Source organism: Oenanthe melanoleuca, chromosome 23, assembly GCF_029582105.1.
Source record: "Oenanthe melanoleuca isolate GR-GAL-2019-014 chromosome 23, OMel1.0, whole genome shotgun sequence".
Lineage (NCBI taxonomy): Eukaryota > Metazoa > Chordata > Aves > Passeriformes > Muscicapidae > Oenanthe > Oenanthe melanoleuca.
The window spans coordinates 3,040,990-3,055,725 of NC_079356.1; the positions used below are offsets into that span (position 1 = coordinate 3,040,990).

The window sequence follows — 14,736 nt, forward strand, 5'->3', positions numbered from 1 at the left end:
GGGGGCGATGCGCGCACTCAGAGCGGGACGATGCGCGCACCCGGCCGGGGGGCGATGCGCGCACTCAGAGCGGGATGATGCGCGCACCCGGCTCGGGGGCGATGCGCACGCGCGGCCCGACCGGCCAAGACGGCGCGCTCCGATTGGCCCCGCGGGTGCCCGGCAACGGCGGCGGCGGCGCGGGGAGCGGGAGCGGGGCCGTGCCGGGAGCGGGGCCGTGCCGGGGAACAGGGCTGTACCGGGGAGCGGGACCGTGCCGGGGCCATGTCGGCGCGGACGCTGCCGCTGCTGTTCCTGAACCTGGGCGGGGAGATGCTCTACATCCTGGACCAGCGGCTGCGCGCCCAGAGCATCCCCGGAGAGAAGGCGCGCAAAGGTGAGCGGCGGGCGGGGGCCGGGCACGGCTCTCTCCGGTGCCAGCGGAGCGCCCGGGAACCGCTGCCGGTGTGGGGCTGGCGGCAGTGCCGGTGTGGTGGCACTGCCGGTGTGGGGCTGGTGGCACTGCCGGTGTGGTGGCACTGCCGGTGTGGTGACACTGTCGGTGTGGTGGCAGTGCCGGTGTGGTGGCACTGCCCGTGTCGGGCTGGTGGCACTGCCGGTGTGGTGGCACTGCCGGTGTGGTGGCAGTGCCGGTGTGGGGATGGTGACACCGCCCGTGTGGGGCTGGTGGCACTGCCCGTGTCCCCGGGCAGGGCTCTGCCCCCGATAGCGGCTCGGCTGCTCCCCCGGCCTTGCCGGTTCCCACAGAATCACAGAGTGAACCCGGCTGGAAAAGACCTTTAGGATCCCCGAGCCCAGCCTGTGACCTAACACCGCCTCATCCGCTAAACCACGGCGCTGTGCCACGCCCAGTCCTTTTTTAAACACGTCCAGGGATGGTGATTCCACCCCTTACCTGGGCAGACGATTTCATTGCCCAATCACTTTTTCAGCGAACAATTTTTTTTTCTAACACCTTATTTAAACTTCCCAATTTTTCTAATTTAAACTTCCCTTGGCGCAGCTTAAGGCTGTGTCCTCTCCTGTCAGATGTCGCATCGGGGCACACAGGGACACGCTGTGCTGTCACCAGAGGATGCTGTGAACTGATGGCATCACTGCTGGCCCGATTTCAGGGCTCCATCGCAGTAATTACCACAGGAATTATCAACCCTCAGGGTTGTGTGGGCCCCACTGGGAAGCACACAGCCCGTTGGGTTGATCAGCTCGCTGAGTTCCTGTGATAAGAACAGCCCAAAGGTGGTGCTGAGATTGGTTTGGGAGAGTCTCACACACAAGGGGAAAGTGGAGTTGGTGTTTCTGTGCTCGGTTTGGGGGCTAAAGCTTCAGAAATGCACTTTTGGAATCAAAACAACTCAGGATTTGGTTATGTCAGCCCAGTTCTGGCCTGTTTGGGGCAGACCAGGTTGCTTTGCAATGGGAAGGAGTTTCCAGGAATAAATTTGTAAATCTTTTGCAGGCACAGCAGATGCAGTTGTGTGAAATTCAAATACCAGTATGGCTCTTGAAACCCTTGTCTGGCTTTTATACAATCTCATTTGGCCAAAATCCGTGTACAAACAGAGCCTCATGCCTTCACCTGGGGCTTGAAACTCCAGCTCACAGCCAAGCACCTCTGTATTTACCACTTCAAATGAAAGCTTTGCACCTTTCTGTCAGGGGATGGGGAATGTGCCTCAGGAAGTTCTGTGATGTTTAAATAAAAAATCAACTTGATATGAGCTTGGTATTGTTATCCCTTCTGCCTGTCCTTTATGAAGTGCTAAACAACAAAGGGTTGACTGTGTAATTATTGTATTGTTTAATTATTCATGTGTGTCTTGATGAGGGAATGATCTGACAGAAATTTACTGCTGTTCATACAGGGACAAGTTTAGGATTGTAGCTAAATTAAATCTTGGTGGAGTATCTCAGCTGGAGAATTGGACTGTTTCAGTTTGTCCAGTTTGGATTTTTTTTCTTCTAAAAAACTGTGTTAACTTAACTGAGATGTGGTTCATCCTCACTGAGATGTTTGTTGATGCTTAAAGCTGTTCACTCAAATGTTGGTTACTTGTAAGTGCAAAATACAGCTGAAAACTACCCAAGCTCATGCAAAGGATAAAATTTGATATGCACTGAAGCAGCAGGATTTTATCCAAGGGGAGGGTGAGCTTCTCATTCAGTGATGAATGCTGATGAGAAGTGACAAAAATCCATTAGTTAGCTTTTTCTTTTCAGTTTATTTCTTATTATTTCTTTTCTTCTCCTTGCAACTCTTGTTCTTACATCTTGAACTGCTGTTTTGTTTTATATGCTTCGTGTAGATGAATGGACAGATGTGGACAGGAAACGAGGTACAGTAACTGCTGGCTGCATGCACCAGTCCAACCCCACGTGCACACCTGGGGCTCATCGTGCCTGAACACCTGAGGCTGTTCCTGCAGCCTTCAGGCAGTGTCACAAATGAACAGTAACACTCACCTGGGCCTTAAATGCCCTTTTGACTGTAAATCAGTGAAAAACCAGATCATATCTTAAAATCATATGGCCTCAAAAATCAGCTTTTAATTTAACCAATACTATAAATGGATCAAGACTTTTTATCCTGCTGGTTTTGCCTGCAAAAATGGTATTTGTGTTTCTTTACCACTGTTTTCATGCAAGCATGTAATTGTGTGAGCATTGTGCAGGTTGTTTTTCTGCTTAAATGCAGGAATATTTGGTATATTCCATTGTTCTAAGGTTTTATCTAATTCATTGCTCAGGGTTTGGACAGGTGAACTCCAGGGATGATTGAAGGCATTCCCATCCCAGCTGCTTTGCCCACCTGTGCTGGTGGTCACACCTAGCAGAGTGATCCCAAAGGAGCAAGTGCCCACACTTCAGCCAAGTTCATCCTGACTGGAGTAATCCCTAGGGTAGGATTGAGTCCCTGGATACTGCAGGGGGTAGCCAAGGTGTGAACACCTTTCCCTCTGGAACAGGAGTCTGCAGCAAGGGCTGTGCTAAGGAATGAGGAAATAAATCTCTTGGATCTCAGGTTTTTGCTCAGTGAGCATGAGCAGAACTTGCAGGGTTCTTTTGAGCAGCCCTTTTTAAAGAGGGATCAAGGTTATGAATCATGTTTTGCAAAATAAGCATCATTTTAGTAGGTTTTTGTATTTACTGAGGGTAAATGCTGATGTCCTGGAGTTTGCCCCACCTTTTTTCTTACCATTCTATCCTGTTTCCAAGCACACCCTTTTCCCAGCCTTTCACTCAGCAGTGCAGGAACAGATTCCATCCCTCCCAAACAATGAGGAGCTGGCCAGAGCTGTGACACAGCGAGCCAGGGCTGGCTCAGGGCCAGGTCCCAGGCTGACCCATCACTTGTCCTGTGACAGAGAACACTTTGCTGTGCTCAGTGCTCCAGGGGATCTCAGGAGAGTCCTGGAGTCACCAGCTGGGGCTGTCACTGATGGAGTGTGATGAGGTTCCCTGAGGAACCACGAGCCTATGGCACACAGGGTGACTGTCCAGAACTCAGAATGCTCCTTCTGCTGCCCCAACATCCTCCAGGAAGCACCAGCATCACCCAGGCATAGCTGCAGTCTCATGTCATGCATCCCAGCCGTGCCAGTGACACGTGCTGTTTGTCACCACAGACTTGGCACGGGGAGGTGAAAGCTGCCATCACCCCCAGCTTCAGTCCTGTCCATTGCACTGGCTGTACTGGTTTCCCTCCTCTCATCCCAGTTGATGATCTCTCTCTGCTCAGTTGCTTTTTGTGTTGCTTGTTCCATGTCCCTGGGCCAGTGCTCCTGTGTCACCTGCCATGGCCACTCCAGGGCCCCCCTGAGACCTTTGCTGTGTCATTATCAAACATGTCAGAGATTTATTATCAATTTGCCCTTTACCATGATTTTCTTTTTATGTCTTTCTCAGTTCTTTTTATAGCCCATACAAGAGGTTTTAATTTCAGAAGATAATTTATGTCTGTGGTTCACACAGACCTTTGATTCTATTGAAAAATCAGTGTACTGGGAGCTGTCTCATGGTGGTTTGGGTTGTTTGTGACACTCCAAACACAGGAGAAGTCTTTGTCAGGGCAGCACACACAAGCAGCTTAAAAATATTTTCCTTAATAGCAGTATAAAGCAGTTCTTATTTTTGTCATAATTGATTCCCTGCAAAATTAACTAGATACTAATATCTACTAGTACTAATATATTTTATTTTCTCCACAAAAAAGAAGGGATTTCTGCCTGAGATTACAAGTAGGGATTGTTTTATGGCCAGTTTATTTGAAAGGAAGGAAAGAAGGAGGGACTTTTTTCCTGTTTGTAATTAGGTGTATTCATAGTCCAGAGTGCTCAGGAGCTGAGATCTGTCTGTGGTTTTGGGGTTTTTAATCCAGGACTGTCAGGTTCAGCACAGGGGCTGCTGAGCTGTGTGTGACCAGTGCATGAGGAACCTGTAACCAGCAGGTTTAGAGAGGAATCACTTCTCTCTCCTCTGCCCTTGGGAACACAGCTCTGCCTGCCCAGGCTCCCAGCAGGCCCCAGGGATTTATCCTCTAGGAAGAGATGAAGTGACAGGGAAATTACCTTTGTTTTGTCTGTTGGTGTGGCACAGGTGTGAAAAGCCAGGTGTCTGACCAGGGAATCATTAGGGCAATAATTCAAACCACTAGTCACTACCACTATCTGCATGTTTACTTTTTTTCCTTTTTTTTTTATTATTTATTCTGATTTTTTCTAATCCACAAGAATTGTCTGGCATTATGAGCTTCCTAACAGTCATCTGCTTAGGAAAACCCATGCTTGTACAGTAATCTGTGACTTGATGCATTAATTTACCTTTATGATAGAAGAATAAATGTTTATTGATGATAACTCTAAGGAGTGTATCAGGGAGATAATAAAAATCCACCACAAAAGCTCAGATGCTGCATCTGCTTGAACCACTGCACAATGTTTTCCTTCTTGTTTGCATTAAAATCTCACTAACCAGAGCACAGCCCTCACACTCAGCACTCCTGAGCTCTAGGAACTCCTCAGTAATAAAACAGTTCCATGGCTAAATTTGCACATTAAAAAAAATGAACCACAAGGAAGGAAGTTTGGAATTCTGCATTTGAAATTCTAGGGCCTGCAGATGTTTCAGCTGTGAGAGCCCTGAATGGGTTGATACTGATCCCAGGGATATAAATGCTTTATTAAATACCTGCCAGTGTTAATCCATTTGGAATAAAGATTACAGAGAGCCCTGCAGGAGCTTCTGTTGAGAAGTTAAAAAATAGACTGATGGTGTCAGAGGGTGTCAAGGAGCAGGCACAGCCAGGCAGCTGCAATCTGCAAAGCTTACCACAGTGCAAAACACTCTCCTTAGGAAGCAGAACTGCAGCTTTTTTAGATAATAACACATCAGAGCAATATTATTTAGAAGTGAAAAGTGCCATAGCTGTAAAACCAGGGCAACAAAGCCAACCTTATTCCCACTGGCAAACAGGGACTGCTGCCTTCAGCTCAGGTGGCATTTGTGCCCTGGGGGACATCAGCTGCCTCAACTGAGGCAGTTCTGGAGCAAACCACAGAGCCTCTTTGTTTTTGCAGTTATGAACGACATCATCACCACCATGTTCAACAAAAAATTCATGGAGGAGCTGTTCAAACCCCAGGATCTGTACTCCAAGAAAGCTCTGCGCACCGTGTACGACCGGCTGGCTCACGCCTCCATCATGAGACTGAACCAGGCCAGCATGGACAAGGTAACACAGTCCTGCTGCCCAGCTGCTCCTCATCACTTTCTGATGCAATAATTAACCCTTGGCTTTACCATTTTGAAGCATTTTGAAACAGCTTTCCTTGTGAAAATGGTTCTTGGCTGAGAAAATCCGTGGTGGTATCAGCTGCTTCAGAATTATTTCTGCTTCAACAGATATGTTTGATTTGAACAAGTTCACTAAGCATTCCTTAAGTTTATCAGGTGTTTTCATATATATTAAAAAGATACACATCTGTGGTATATGGGTGTGGATAAATGTCTGTATTTCTGTACTGACACCCACGTTCTTGCAGCTGCAGGTGTTAAGAGTTATTGCCTGTAGTGTATCCACAGCCAATTTAGGAAAAAATTATAGGAATGGTAGGATTAGCAGAGAGCCCTCCACCCAGGTGTCAGGGCTGCTGAAATTCATAGAATCAGAGATTGGAAAAGCTCTCCAAGAGCATAGAGACCAGTGTGTACCCAATTCCCACCTTGTCACCAACCCAGAGCACTGAGAGCCATGTCCAGTCATTCCTTGGACACCTCCAGGGATGAGGGCTTCACCACCTCCCTGGGCAGCCCCTTCCAATGTTTAATCAACATTTCCATGCAGAAATTCCTCTTGATGTCCAAGCTGATCCTCCCCTGGCACAGCCTGTCCCTGTCCCTGTTCCATGGGAGCAGAGCCTGACCTACCCTGGCTGTCCCCTCCTGTCAGGGAGTTGTGCAGAGCCAGAAGGTCCCCCTGAGCCTCTTTTCCTCCAGTCTGAGCCCCCTCCTCTGCCTCAGGTGCTCCAACTCCTTCTCTGGACACCTTCCAGACCCTCAAAGTCTCTCTAGCACTGAGAGGCTGAGAACTGGACCCAGCACTGGAGGTGTGACCTCATTGAGCACTGGTGACATTGGAGGCCCAGCAGGAAGGCTGGGGATGGGACTGCAGAGATTTTGGTTTTTTCCTTGTGCCACAGGCAGGTGCTGGCCTGGCTGAATCCCTCTCTCCATGCCCAGGAGGTTTCCTCTGAGGCAGGAGCAATGCTCCCCTGTTCCTTTGCAGCTCTACGACCTCATGACCATGGCCTTCAAGTACCAAGTGCTGCTGTGCCCTCGGCCCAGGGACATTCTGCTGGTCACATTCAACCACCTGGATGCCATCAAGGATTTCATCTCTGACTCCCCTGGCATTCTGAACCAGGTGGACGAGACCTTCCGGCGGCTCATTGAAGTGAGAATCCTCAGGAAAAGGGTGGGACACACTGGGGATTGATTTTATGGGGTTTTTATCTCTCAGAGATGAATTACTATTTGGAGAGGGTGGTATTTTTCTACTGGCCCAGTTTAAATCAATATATTGCTTATTCAGCCTGATTTAAGTCTCCACTGATTTCAGCAGAAATTAAATCAGCCTTTTAGTCACAGACAATAATTACTTATAATGGCCAGCAACCCCCTTAGAGCATCTCTGCTGCCCCTGCAAGTGGATCAGAATATTCAGCTGTACTTGTTCCTTCTTTCCCTGGGTGGGACATGGCACATCTGTAAACCCTTGCATGATGATTTTCCTTTTCCAGACCTACAACTGTCTCTCTGATGGTGAATTCCAGCTCATCAGGCAAACACTTCTCATTTTCTTCCAGGACATGCACATCAGGGTAAGAGCCCAATCCAACTAGGCAGGGAGAAAGACAGGGAGTTTGGGGCTGGAAAACAAAGGGATCTGCTTATAAACACTGCAGGTTTGGGATTGCTGCTTGTGCTTTTCAGTCATCTTGATGTGCTTGTAGTTGCACTCAAATTTCACAAATTGAGCACATATACTGCAATAACACTGAATAATTCTACAATATTATGAAAAAGGAATCTCTACTGGTGTGATTCACTGATTGATAAATCTGTTTTTCCTTTTAGAAGAAACTTGATAGGAAACTTGAGCATGAAGTCTTGATGTTCTCTAAACAAATTGGTCACACTCACATGCACGAACAGGACATCATTTTTTATGTAATTTTTTTAATGCTAGATCAGTGTGCCCATCCTCTGGACCACAATTCCACATCACTGGCTTGGTAAATAGATCCTGCACACACATCAAGAGCTCTGGAAAACCTTTCCCAGTGTAGGCAGAGAGGCTCAAGCTCAGATTTGGGAATTTGGATGGGGAGGCCCATGGGGGATTTCCCCAGGGTGTGATGTTTGTGATGTCCTTTTGCAGGTCTCCCTCTTCCTGAAGGATAAAGTGCAAAACTCGAATGGTCACTTCGTGCTGCCAATCTCAGGGCCTGTCCCATGGGGCACAGAGGTGCCAGGGCTCATCAGGTGAGCTGGTGCTGTGTGTGAGGCTGCTCAGGGAGGAGCATTCCATGCCAGGGGGCTCAGGAATCCAGCACAAACTGCCATTCCTGTTGCATGGATAGCTGAACCTCCAGTAAATCCCATTTAAAGGGCAGGACTTGGAACTAATTCAGCCATCAATGAAATGCTAAGCTGCTTTTGGAGTTTTCTATCCCAGTAACTTAGCTATTAGTAATTTATCCCATAACAGAGACATTTAGCAATGTACAAAACAGAGTTTTATTCCCCTTGTGCAAAATGCAGAGGAGCTAGGTACTAAAATCAGGACTGAAACTGCTAAATGTTTTAATAATGCCTCATTTTTAAGGATATTCAATCACAAAGGAGTGGAAGTTAAAAGAGCTGAGTTTACCACTGCTGGGAATTATGTTACTCCACAAAGGGAAGGATCATTTGAGCTTTATGGAGACAGAGTCCTCAAACTTGGAACAAATATGTAAGTAATTTTTGTTCTATGTAGAAACCTGAACCAAATGCTGATGGATTGCTCAGAAACACATCTTCAGCCTGGTGTGGTTTTGGCCTCCTTTGCTATTAATTATCAGGGTGACTTTGTTACAAGGTGCTGTCCTGCACCTTGGACAGTGTATAAAGAGCTGCAGAAAACAGCAATATTTTGATTTATGTCCACAGTGGAGTTGAGGAAAGAGTGTTCTCACATGGTGCTGCATCTTATGTGCAATATGGTTTAATGTAACCATAGTTAAGAAATCCTCTCTGTTCTCCATGTTTCTTTTTATGGACATTTTCCATCCAAAGAGATCTGTTCCTTCTCACAGCTTTGTCCCTCACACACCTTATTGCCTCAATATTGCACCACACTGAGCTGTAACTTCTCATTGCAATTGTTCAGTCTTCAGAAAAATATCCTAAAATTGCTGTACCTCATCCCAGAACAAGCTGTTCTTCCCTGTGTGTTTTCCCTCTAGGTACAGTGTGACCAGGCCAGTGGAGACACACATGTCAGGATCATCCAAAACCCTGGCATCCCAGGCAAAGGTCAGTGTTGTCCTGTTCCTGTCGCTGCTTAAACTGGCCAAATTCTTAGTCTCTAGATATTGGATAAGTTCAGGGAAGCTTTTCAGTTGTTCTCAAAGCCTCATCCAGTCCTCCCCAGTCCTCTGAAGCCAGGGGAAGTGCACATTTTCCAAAAGAATCCACATGTTCTGGCTTCCATTTTAATCTCCTCACAAAACAGAAAGTTGGCTTTACAGATTTCTCATCTGTCCAGTTTAGCTGGAAAAGTATCTTGTGCTGAGTCTATAAATTCGAGCAACCATTTCCAGTTTCAAGCTGGTGATTACTGGTTATCTGCACGATCTGTCCCAGGAATAACAGGGAAGGACATGGATGGAATATCAGAAATCTATGAAGGGCATATATGGAATATCAAAGCTCCTTGCAGCCCCAACCTCCCAGGTAATGGCCAATTGTTGTTTCCTGCAGGAGAACATAGCCCCTAACCCTCTTGCTAAAGAAGAGCTGAACTTTCTGGCCCGGCTGCTGGGAGGTTTGGACATCCAGAAACCTGCTGGTGGCGAGACGGGATTTCGGCTGAATTTGTTCACAAGTGATGAGGAGGAAGAGTATGCTGGAGTCCTTCTTGGCTTGGGGTTGGGGTGCCCTGTGGGGAACCCTGGAGAACAAAGCTGGCTCTTGACAGCTTTAGAATCAGACCAGCATGTTGTTATCCTGCCCCAGGATGTTTCCTGTGATGCAGCCTTGCTTCCAGTGCCACAGACAGAAACCATTTTAGCAGGATGTTTGCTTTTAATCTTAGCTACAGAAATATTCCTGCTCTTCTACATTTTGCATAAGTATCTAGAACAGAGAGAAGCCTCCAAGCTGAGGTGAATAAATTAATTTCCTGAGCAGGAGCAGAGACATTGTCCAAATTTTATAGAATTCCAGAATGGTTTGGGTTGGAAGGGACCTTAAGGTTCCTCTAATTCTACTCTGCCATGGGAAGGGACACCTTCCACTACACCAGGTTGCTTCAAGCCCCATCCAGTCTGGCCCTGTGAGCATCCTCTGAGCATCATTTGTGCCTACAGGAGCCTCATTAAGTCTGGTTTTTATTATTTCTTTATACATCTTCATGGGATTAACCACTATTTTCATGTTTTTAATGGAGACACGCTGCACAGACCAGACCAGAGGAGTTGTCCTACAAGGTTATCAACATTGAAGCCACACAGGTACGTAACATGTTTCATATCACTTGTTCTCACCATCCCTGCCTTGCTAAGGACTGTTTCACTCAGAGTAGGGATTTAAAAATACATTTTTTTCCATTTCAACTAAAGCTCGTAATTAATACCCAATTTTCTGCCAAGACAGTGGAATTGGTGAATATTTACTAAGAAAACTTGAGCCCTGACAAATACCAGAGCAAGTTTTTAGCTGACTTGGGTGTAGAAGGGGCACGGGGTGGGGGCTGAGCTCTGTGTCCCGCAGGAGCCGGGCCGGAGGGCGGAGCTGTCCCGGATCCTGGGCGAGCTGGAGGTGGAGGAGCCGCGCCCGGGCAGCGCCGAGAAGGGCGAGGACCTGCTGGCACTGATGGACGGGCTCTGAGCGGGACACGGGGACAGCAGGACACGGGGACAGCGGGACACACGGACAGCGGGACACGGGGACAGCAGGACACACGGACAGCAGGACATACACAGAATTCACACACAGAATCACCGGGCTGGAAGAGACCTTCAAGATCCTAGAGTCCAGGCCAGCCCTTACACCTCAACTAGACCATGGCACCCAGTGCCACATCCAGACTTTTTGTAAACACATCCAGGGATGGCGACTCCACCACCTCCCTGGGAAGACAATTCCAGTACTTTATCACTCTTTACATGAAAAACTTTTTCCTAATATCCAACTTGTATTTCCTCTGGTGCAGCTTTAGGCTGTGTCCTCTCATTCTGTCAGTGCTGCCTGGAGAAAGAGACCAACCCCACCTGACCACAGCCACCTTTCAGGGAGTTACAGAGAGTGATCAGGTCACCCCTGAGTCTCCTTTTCTCCAGGCTGAACACCCCCAGCTCCCTCAGCCATTCCTCACAGGGTTTGTGTTCCCAGCCCCTCACCAGCCTCGTTGCCTCCTCTGGACACACTCAAGTGTCTCAACGTCCTCCCTGAACTGAGGGGACAGAACTGGACACAGCAGTCAAGGTGTGGCCTTGGGGACACGGGTATACTCGGACAGCGGAACATGGGACACGGGGACAATGGGACAGCCGGACATGCGGACACCGCGGGGGTCGCCCCGCCCAGCCGCGGGCGGGGAGAGGGGCGGGGCCGCGCGTGCGCGAGGGGCGCGGGCGAGCGCGCGGGAAGCGCCGGTGCGTGAGTGCGTGGGGGGAGAGGGGGGACCGGGGACATTGGGGGGACCCGGGAGAGGGACAGCGAGTGTGGAGGGGGCAGAGGGCAGGGAGAGTGCGAGTGGGACACGGAGCACCCCGGCGTGCGCGGCGAGGGGGGAGCAGGTGTGCCAGGGGGGTGGGCGAGGGGAATGGGGGTGACTGGGGAGAGGGGCGGTGGGAGTGCGGGTGAATGTGCAGGTAAGTGTGAAAGGGGCCGTGTGCGTGTAACAGGTGATACGTGTGCAGGTGAGAGTGCAAGGGGCAATGTGTGTGCGTGCAGGTGGGCGTTTGAGGTTTGGTACAGTGTGCAGGGCCATGTTCAGGGGCTGCTCTATGCACAGATGAGCCTGCAGGGTTCGTCCATGTGCAGGAGTTGGTCCGTGGGCAGGAGTTGGTCCATGGGCAGGTGAATGTGCAGGGGTTGGTCCGTGGGCAGGTGCTTGTGCAGGAGTTGGTCCATGGGCAGGTGAATGTGCAGGGGTTGGTCCGTGGGCAGGTGAATGTGCAGGGATTTGTCCATGGGCAGGTGTTTGTGCAGGAGTTGGTCCATGGGTAGGTGAATGTGCAGGGGTTGGTCCGTGGGCAGGTGTTTGTACAGGAGTTGGTCCTTGGGCAGGTGTTTGTGCAGGAGTTGGTCCATGGGCAGGTGAATGTGCAGGGGTTGGTCCGTGGGCAGGTGAATGTGCAGGGATTTGTCCATGGGCAGGTGAATGTGCAGGGGTTGTTCCATGGGCAGGTGAATGTGCAGGGATTTGTCCATGGGCAGGTGCTTGTGCAGGAGTTGGTCCTTGGGCAGGTGAATGTGCAGGGATTTGTCCATGGGCAGGTGTTTGTGCAGGAGTTGGTCCATGGGCAGGTGAATGTGCAGGGATTTGTCCATGGGCAGGTGTTTGTGCAGGAGTTGGTCCTTGGGCAGGTGTTTGTGCAGGAGTTGGTCCATGGGCAGGTGAATGTGCAGGGGTTGTTCCATGGGCAGGTGAATGTGCAGGGGTTGTTCCATGGGCAGGTGTTTGTGCAGGGGTTGTTCCATGGGGAGGTGTTTGTGCAGGGGTTGTTCCATGGGCAGGTGTTTGTGCAGGGGTTGTTCCATGGGCAGGTGTTTGTGCAGGAGTTTGTCCATGGGCAGGTGAATGTGCAGGGGTTGTTCCATGGGCAGGTGAATGTGCAGGGGTTGGTCCATGGGCAGGTGTTTGTGCAGGGGTTGTTCCATGGGCAGGTGAATGTGCAGGGGTTTGTCCATGGGCAGGTGTTTGTGCAGGGGTTGTTCCATGGGAAGGTGTTTGTGCAGGAGTTGGTCCTTGGGCAGGTGTTTGTGCAGGAGTTGGTCCATGGGCAGGTGAATGTGCAGGGGTTGGTCCGTGGGCAGGTGTTTGTGCAGGGGTTGGTCCGTGGGCAGGTGTTTGTGCAGGGGTTGTTCCATGGGCAGGTGTTTGTGCAGGGGTTGTTCCATGGGCAGGTGAATGTGCAGGGGTTTGTCCATGGGCAGGTGTTTGTGCAGGGGTTGGTCCATGGGAAGGTGTTTGTGCAGGAGTTGGTCCATGGGCAGGTGTTTGTGCAGGAGTTGGTCCATGGGCAGGTGAATGTGCAGGGGTTGGTCCGTGGGCAGGTGTTTGTGCAGGGGTTGGTCCGTGGGCAGGTGTTTGTGCAGGGGTTGGCCCCGGGAAGGTTCTGGTCCGTGTGAGGCACAGCGGGCGGGTGTCCCCAGCCCCAGAGCGTGCCCTGTCCCGCCGCAGCCGCCATGGAGGTGAGCCACTCGGTGAAGGAGCGCACCATCGCCGAGAACAGCCTGGTGATCCTGCTGCAGGGCCTGTGTGGCCGCGTCACCACCGTGGAGCTGCGCGACGAGAGCGCGGCCGCGGGGCGCGTCACCAGCGTGGACGCCTTCATGAACGTGCGCCTGGCCGAGGTGACGTTCACGGACAGGCAGGGAGCCGTGTCCCAGCTGGACGAGCTCTTTGTGACCGGCAGGAACATCCGCTACGTGCACATCCCCGACGAGGTGGACATCCGGGCCACCATCGAGGAGCAGCTGCGGGCCATCCACAGGGTGCGCTACTTCGGGGGTCGAGACAAGGGCCGCAGGGAGTTCCTGCATGCCAAGCACAAGTGAGGACCTGCTGCTGCCCACAACAGCCAGGATGGACCTGGGATGGACGTGCCCTTTGATGGAGCGCCAGTCCCCTCCATGCCAGCCATCCTGCCCAACACCATCCCCCCAGAAACATTTTCCTCAAGGGACTTGGGGCTCTGCTCTTCCCCCCACCGGTGCCTGCAGAGGAGCAGGACTGTTTTTAGTAGTGAATAACACCACTTAAATTCTCTGTGGTCTCTGCTCATTTCCTGTTTCGCTGGCAGCTAATCATGTCCCTCTTCCAGTGGCCAAAGGACCCTTGGCCAGAGCTGCTGGCTCAGCCTTTCCCTGCCCACGGAGCAAAGGATTAGCTTTCACCAGCATGGCTACCCTGGGAGCTGGAGCCACTAGTGCTGAGCTGGGCAGGGGCTGGTTCTGGTCTGTGTTTAGCTTCCTGCTGAGCCACCATTCTGGAAGAGTTCAGGGAGAAGACAGCAAGGTGGAGGGGAATGAAGGGGAAGGGGCAGCACCGTCTGCCTCAAAAAGCAGGAACGTGCTTCACCCAGGACACAGAATGCTGGTACTGCTGGCTCCTCTGCTTCCTGCCCCTCCATCACAATAAACAGTTGTGCTAGCAGTCTGCAGCCTACCATAACCTGTTCCCACAGGACCCCTCGGGCACGGAGCTGTGTGGCCTTTGCGAGTGGAGCTGGGGGCTGTGCCCGGGGAGTGCTTGTTTGCACGGGCCTGGGGTTGGGCAGGAGCGCAGGGCAGAGCGGGGGCCCAGCCCGAAGGGTTCCAGCCCGGGGCTCAGAGCACATCGGTGACCAGTCGGGGGGACACGACCCAGTATCCCAACCCGAGGCTCCACACCCAGGGTATCCCAGCCCGGGGTCCCAGTGCCGCTGGGCGGGGCTCTGTGGGCGGAGCCATCCCGACAGGCCCCACCCCTTGGCCAATCATGGTGCTTTCAACTCTCCCGCGTGCTCACCAACCCTCCCGGGGCTCCTCTCCCCTGTCTGAGCCAATCAGCGGCGGGTTCATCGCACCACAGCCAATCAGCTTCCGCTGAAAGAGCCTCTGTCTGCGCTCCGCAACCAATCACAGGCCGCCGCAAAACCCGGTCCGGCCTCCGTGCTCTCCTCTAATCACCGCCCGCGCTGTCGCCATCGCCCAATCAGCGCCGCCGTTTCCCCGTCCCGGCGGCGGCCGGCAGGGGGCGGG

General features: G+C 51.3%; 2 protein-coding genes across 3 annotated transcripts; both read left to right on the forward strand.

Annotated features, from left to right (window-relative positions):
• Positions 1 to 183: 183 nt before the first annotated feature.
• Positions 184 to 11,281, forward strand: OSCP1 (organic solute carrier partner 1). The gene is made up of 10 exons (XM_056509272.1): positions 184 to 376; positions 5,577 to 5,731; positions 6,785 to 6,952; positions 7,299 to 7,379; positions 7,940 to 8,043; positions 8,387 to 8,515; positions 9,009 to 9,078; positions 9,526 to 9,665; positions 10,214 to 10,277; positions 10,537 to 11,281. Exons 1-10 carry the CDS (start codon positions 265 to 267, stop codon positions 10,651 to 10,653), a joined length of 1,140 nt encoding a protein of 379 aa, XP_056365247.1. The 5' UTR covers positions 184 to 264; the 3' UTR covers positions 10,654 to 11,281.
• A 79-nt stretch (positions 11,282 to 11,360) lies between these two features.
• LSM10 (LSM10, U7 small nuclear RNA associated) lies at positions 11,361 to 13,762 on the forward strand. Of its 2 annotated transcripts, none has more exons than XM_056509275.1 (2): positions 11,361 to 11,420; positions 13,175 to 13,762. In XM_056509275.1, exon 2 carries the CDS (start codon positions 13,180 to 13,182, stop codon positions 13,549 to 13,551), a length of 372 nt encoding a protein of 123 aa, XP_056365250.1. In that variant the 5' UTR covers positions 11,361 to 11,420; positions 13,175 to 13,179; the 3' UTR covers positions 13,552 to 13,762. The 2 variants fall into 2 exon arrangements, with proteins under 2 accessions (XP_056365250.1, XP_056365251.1); XM_056509276.1 differs by having other exon boundaries at positions 11,377 to 11,420; positions 13,147 to 13,762.
• The last annotated feature ends 974 nt before the right edge of the window (positions 13,763 to 14,736 follow it).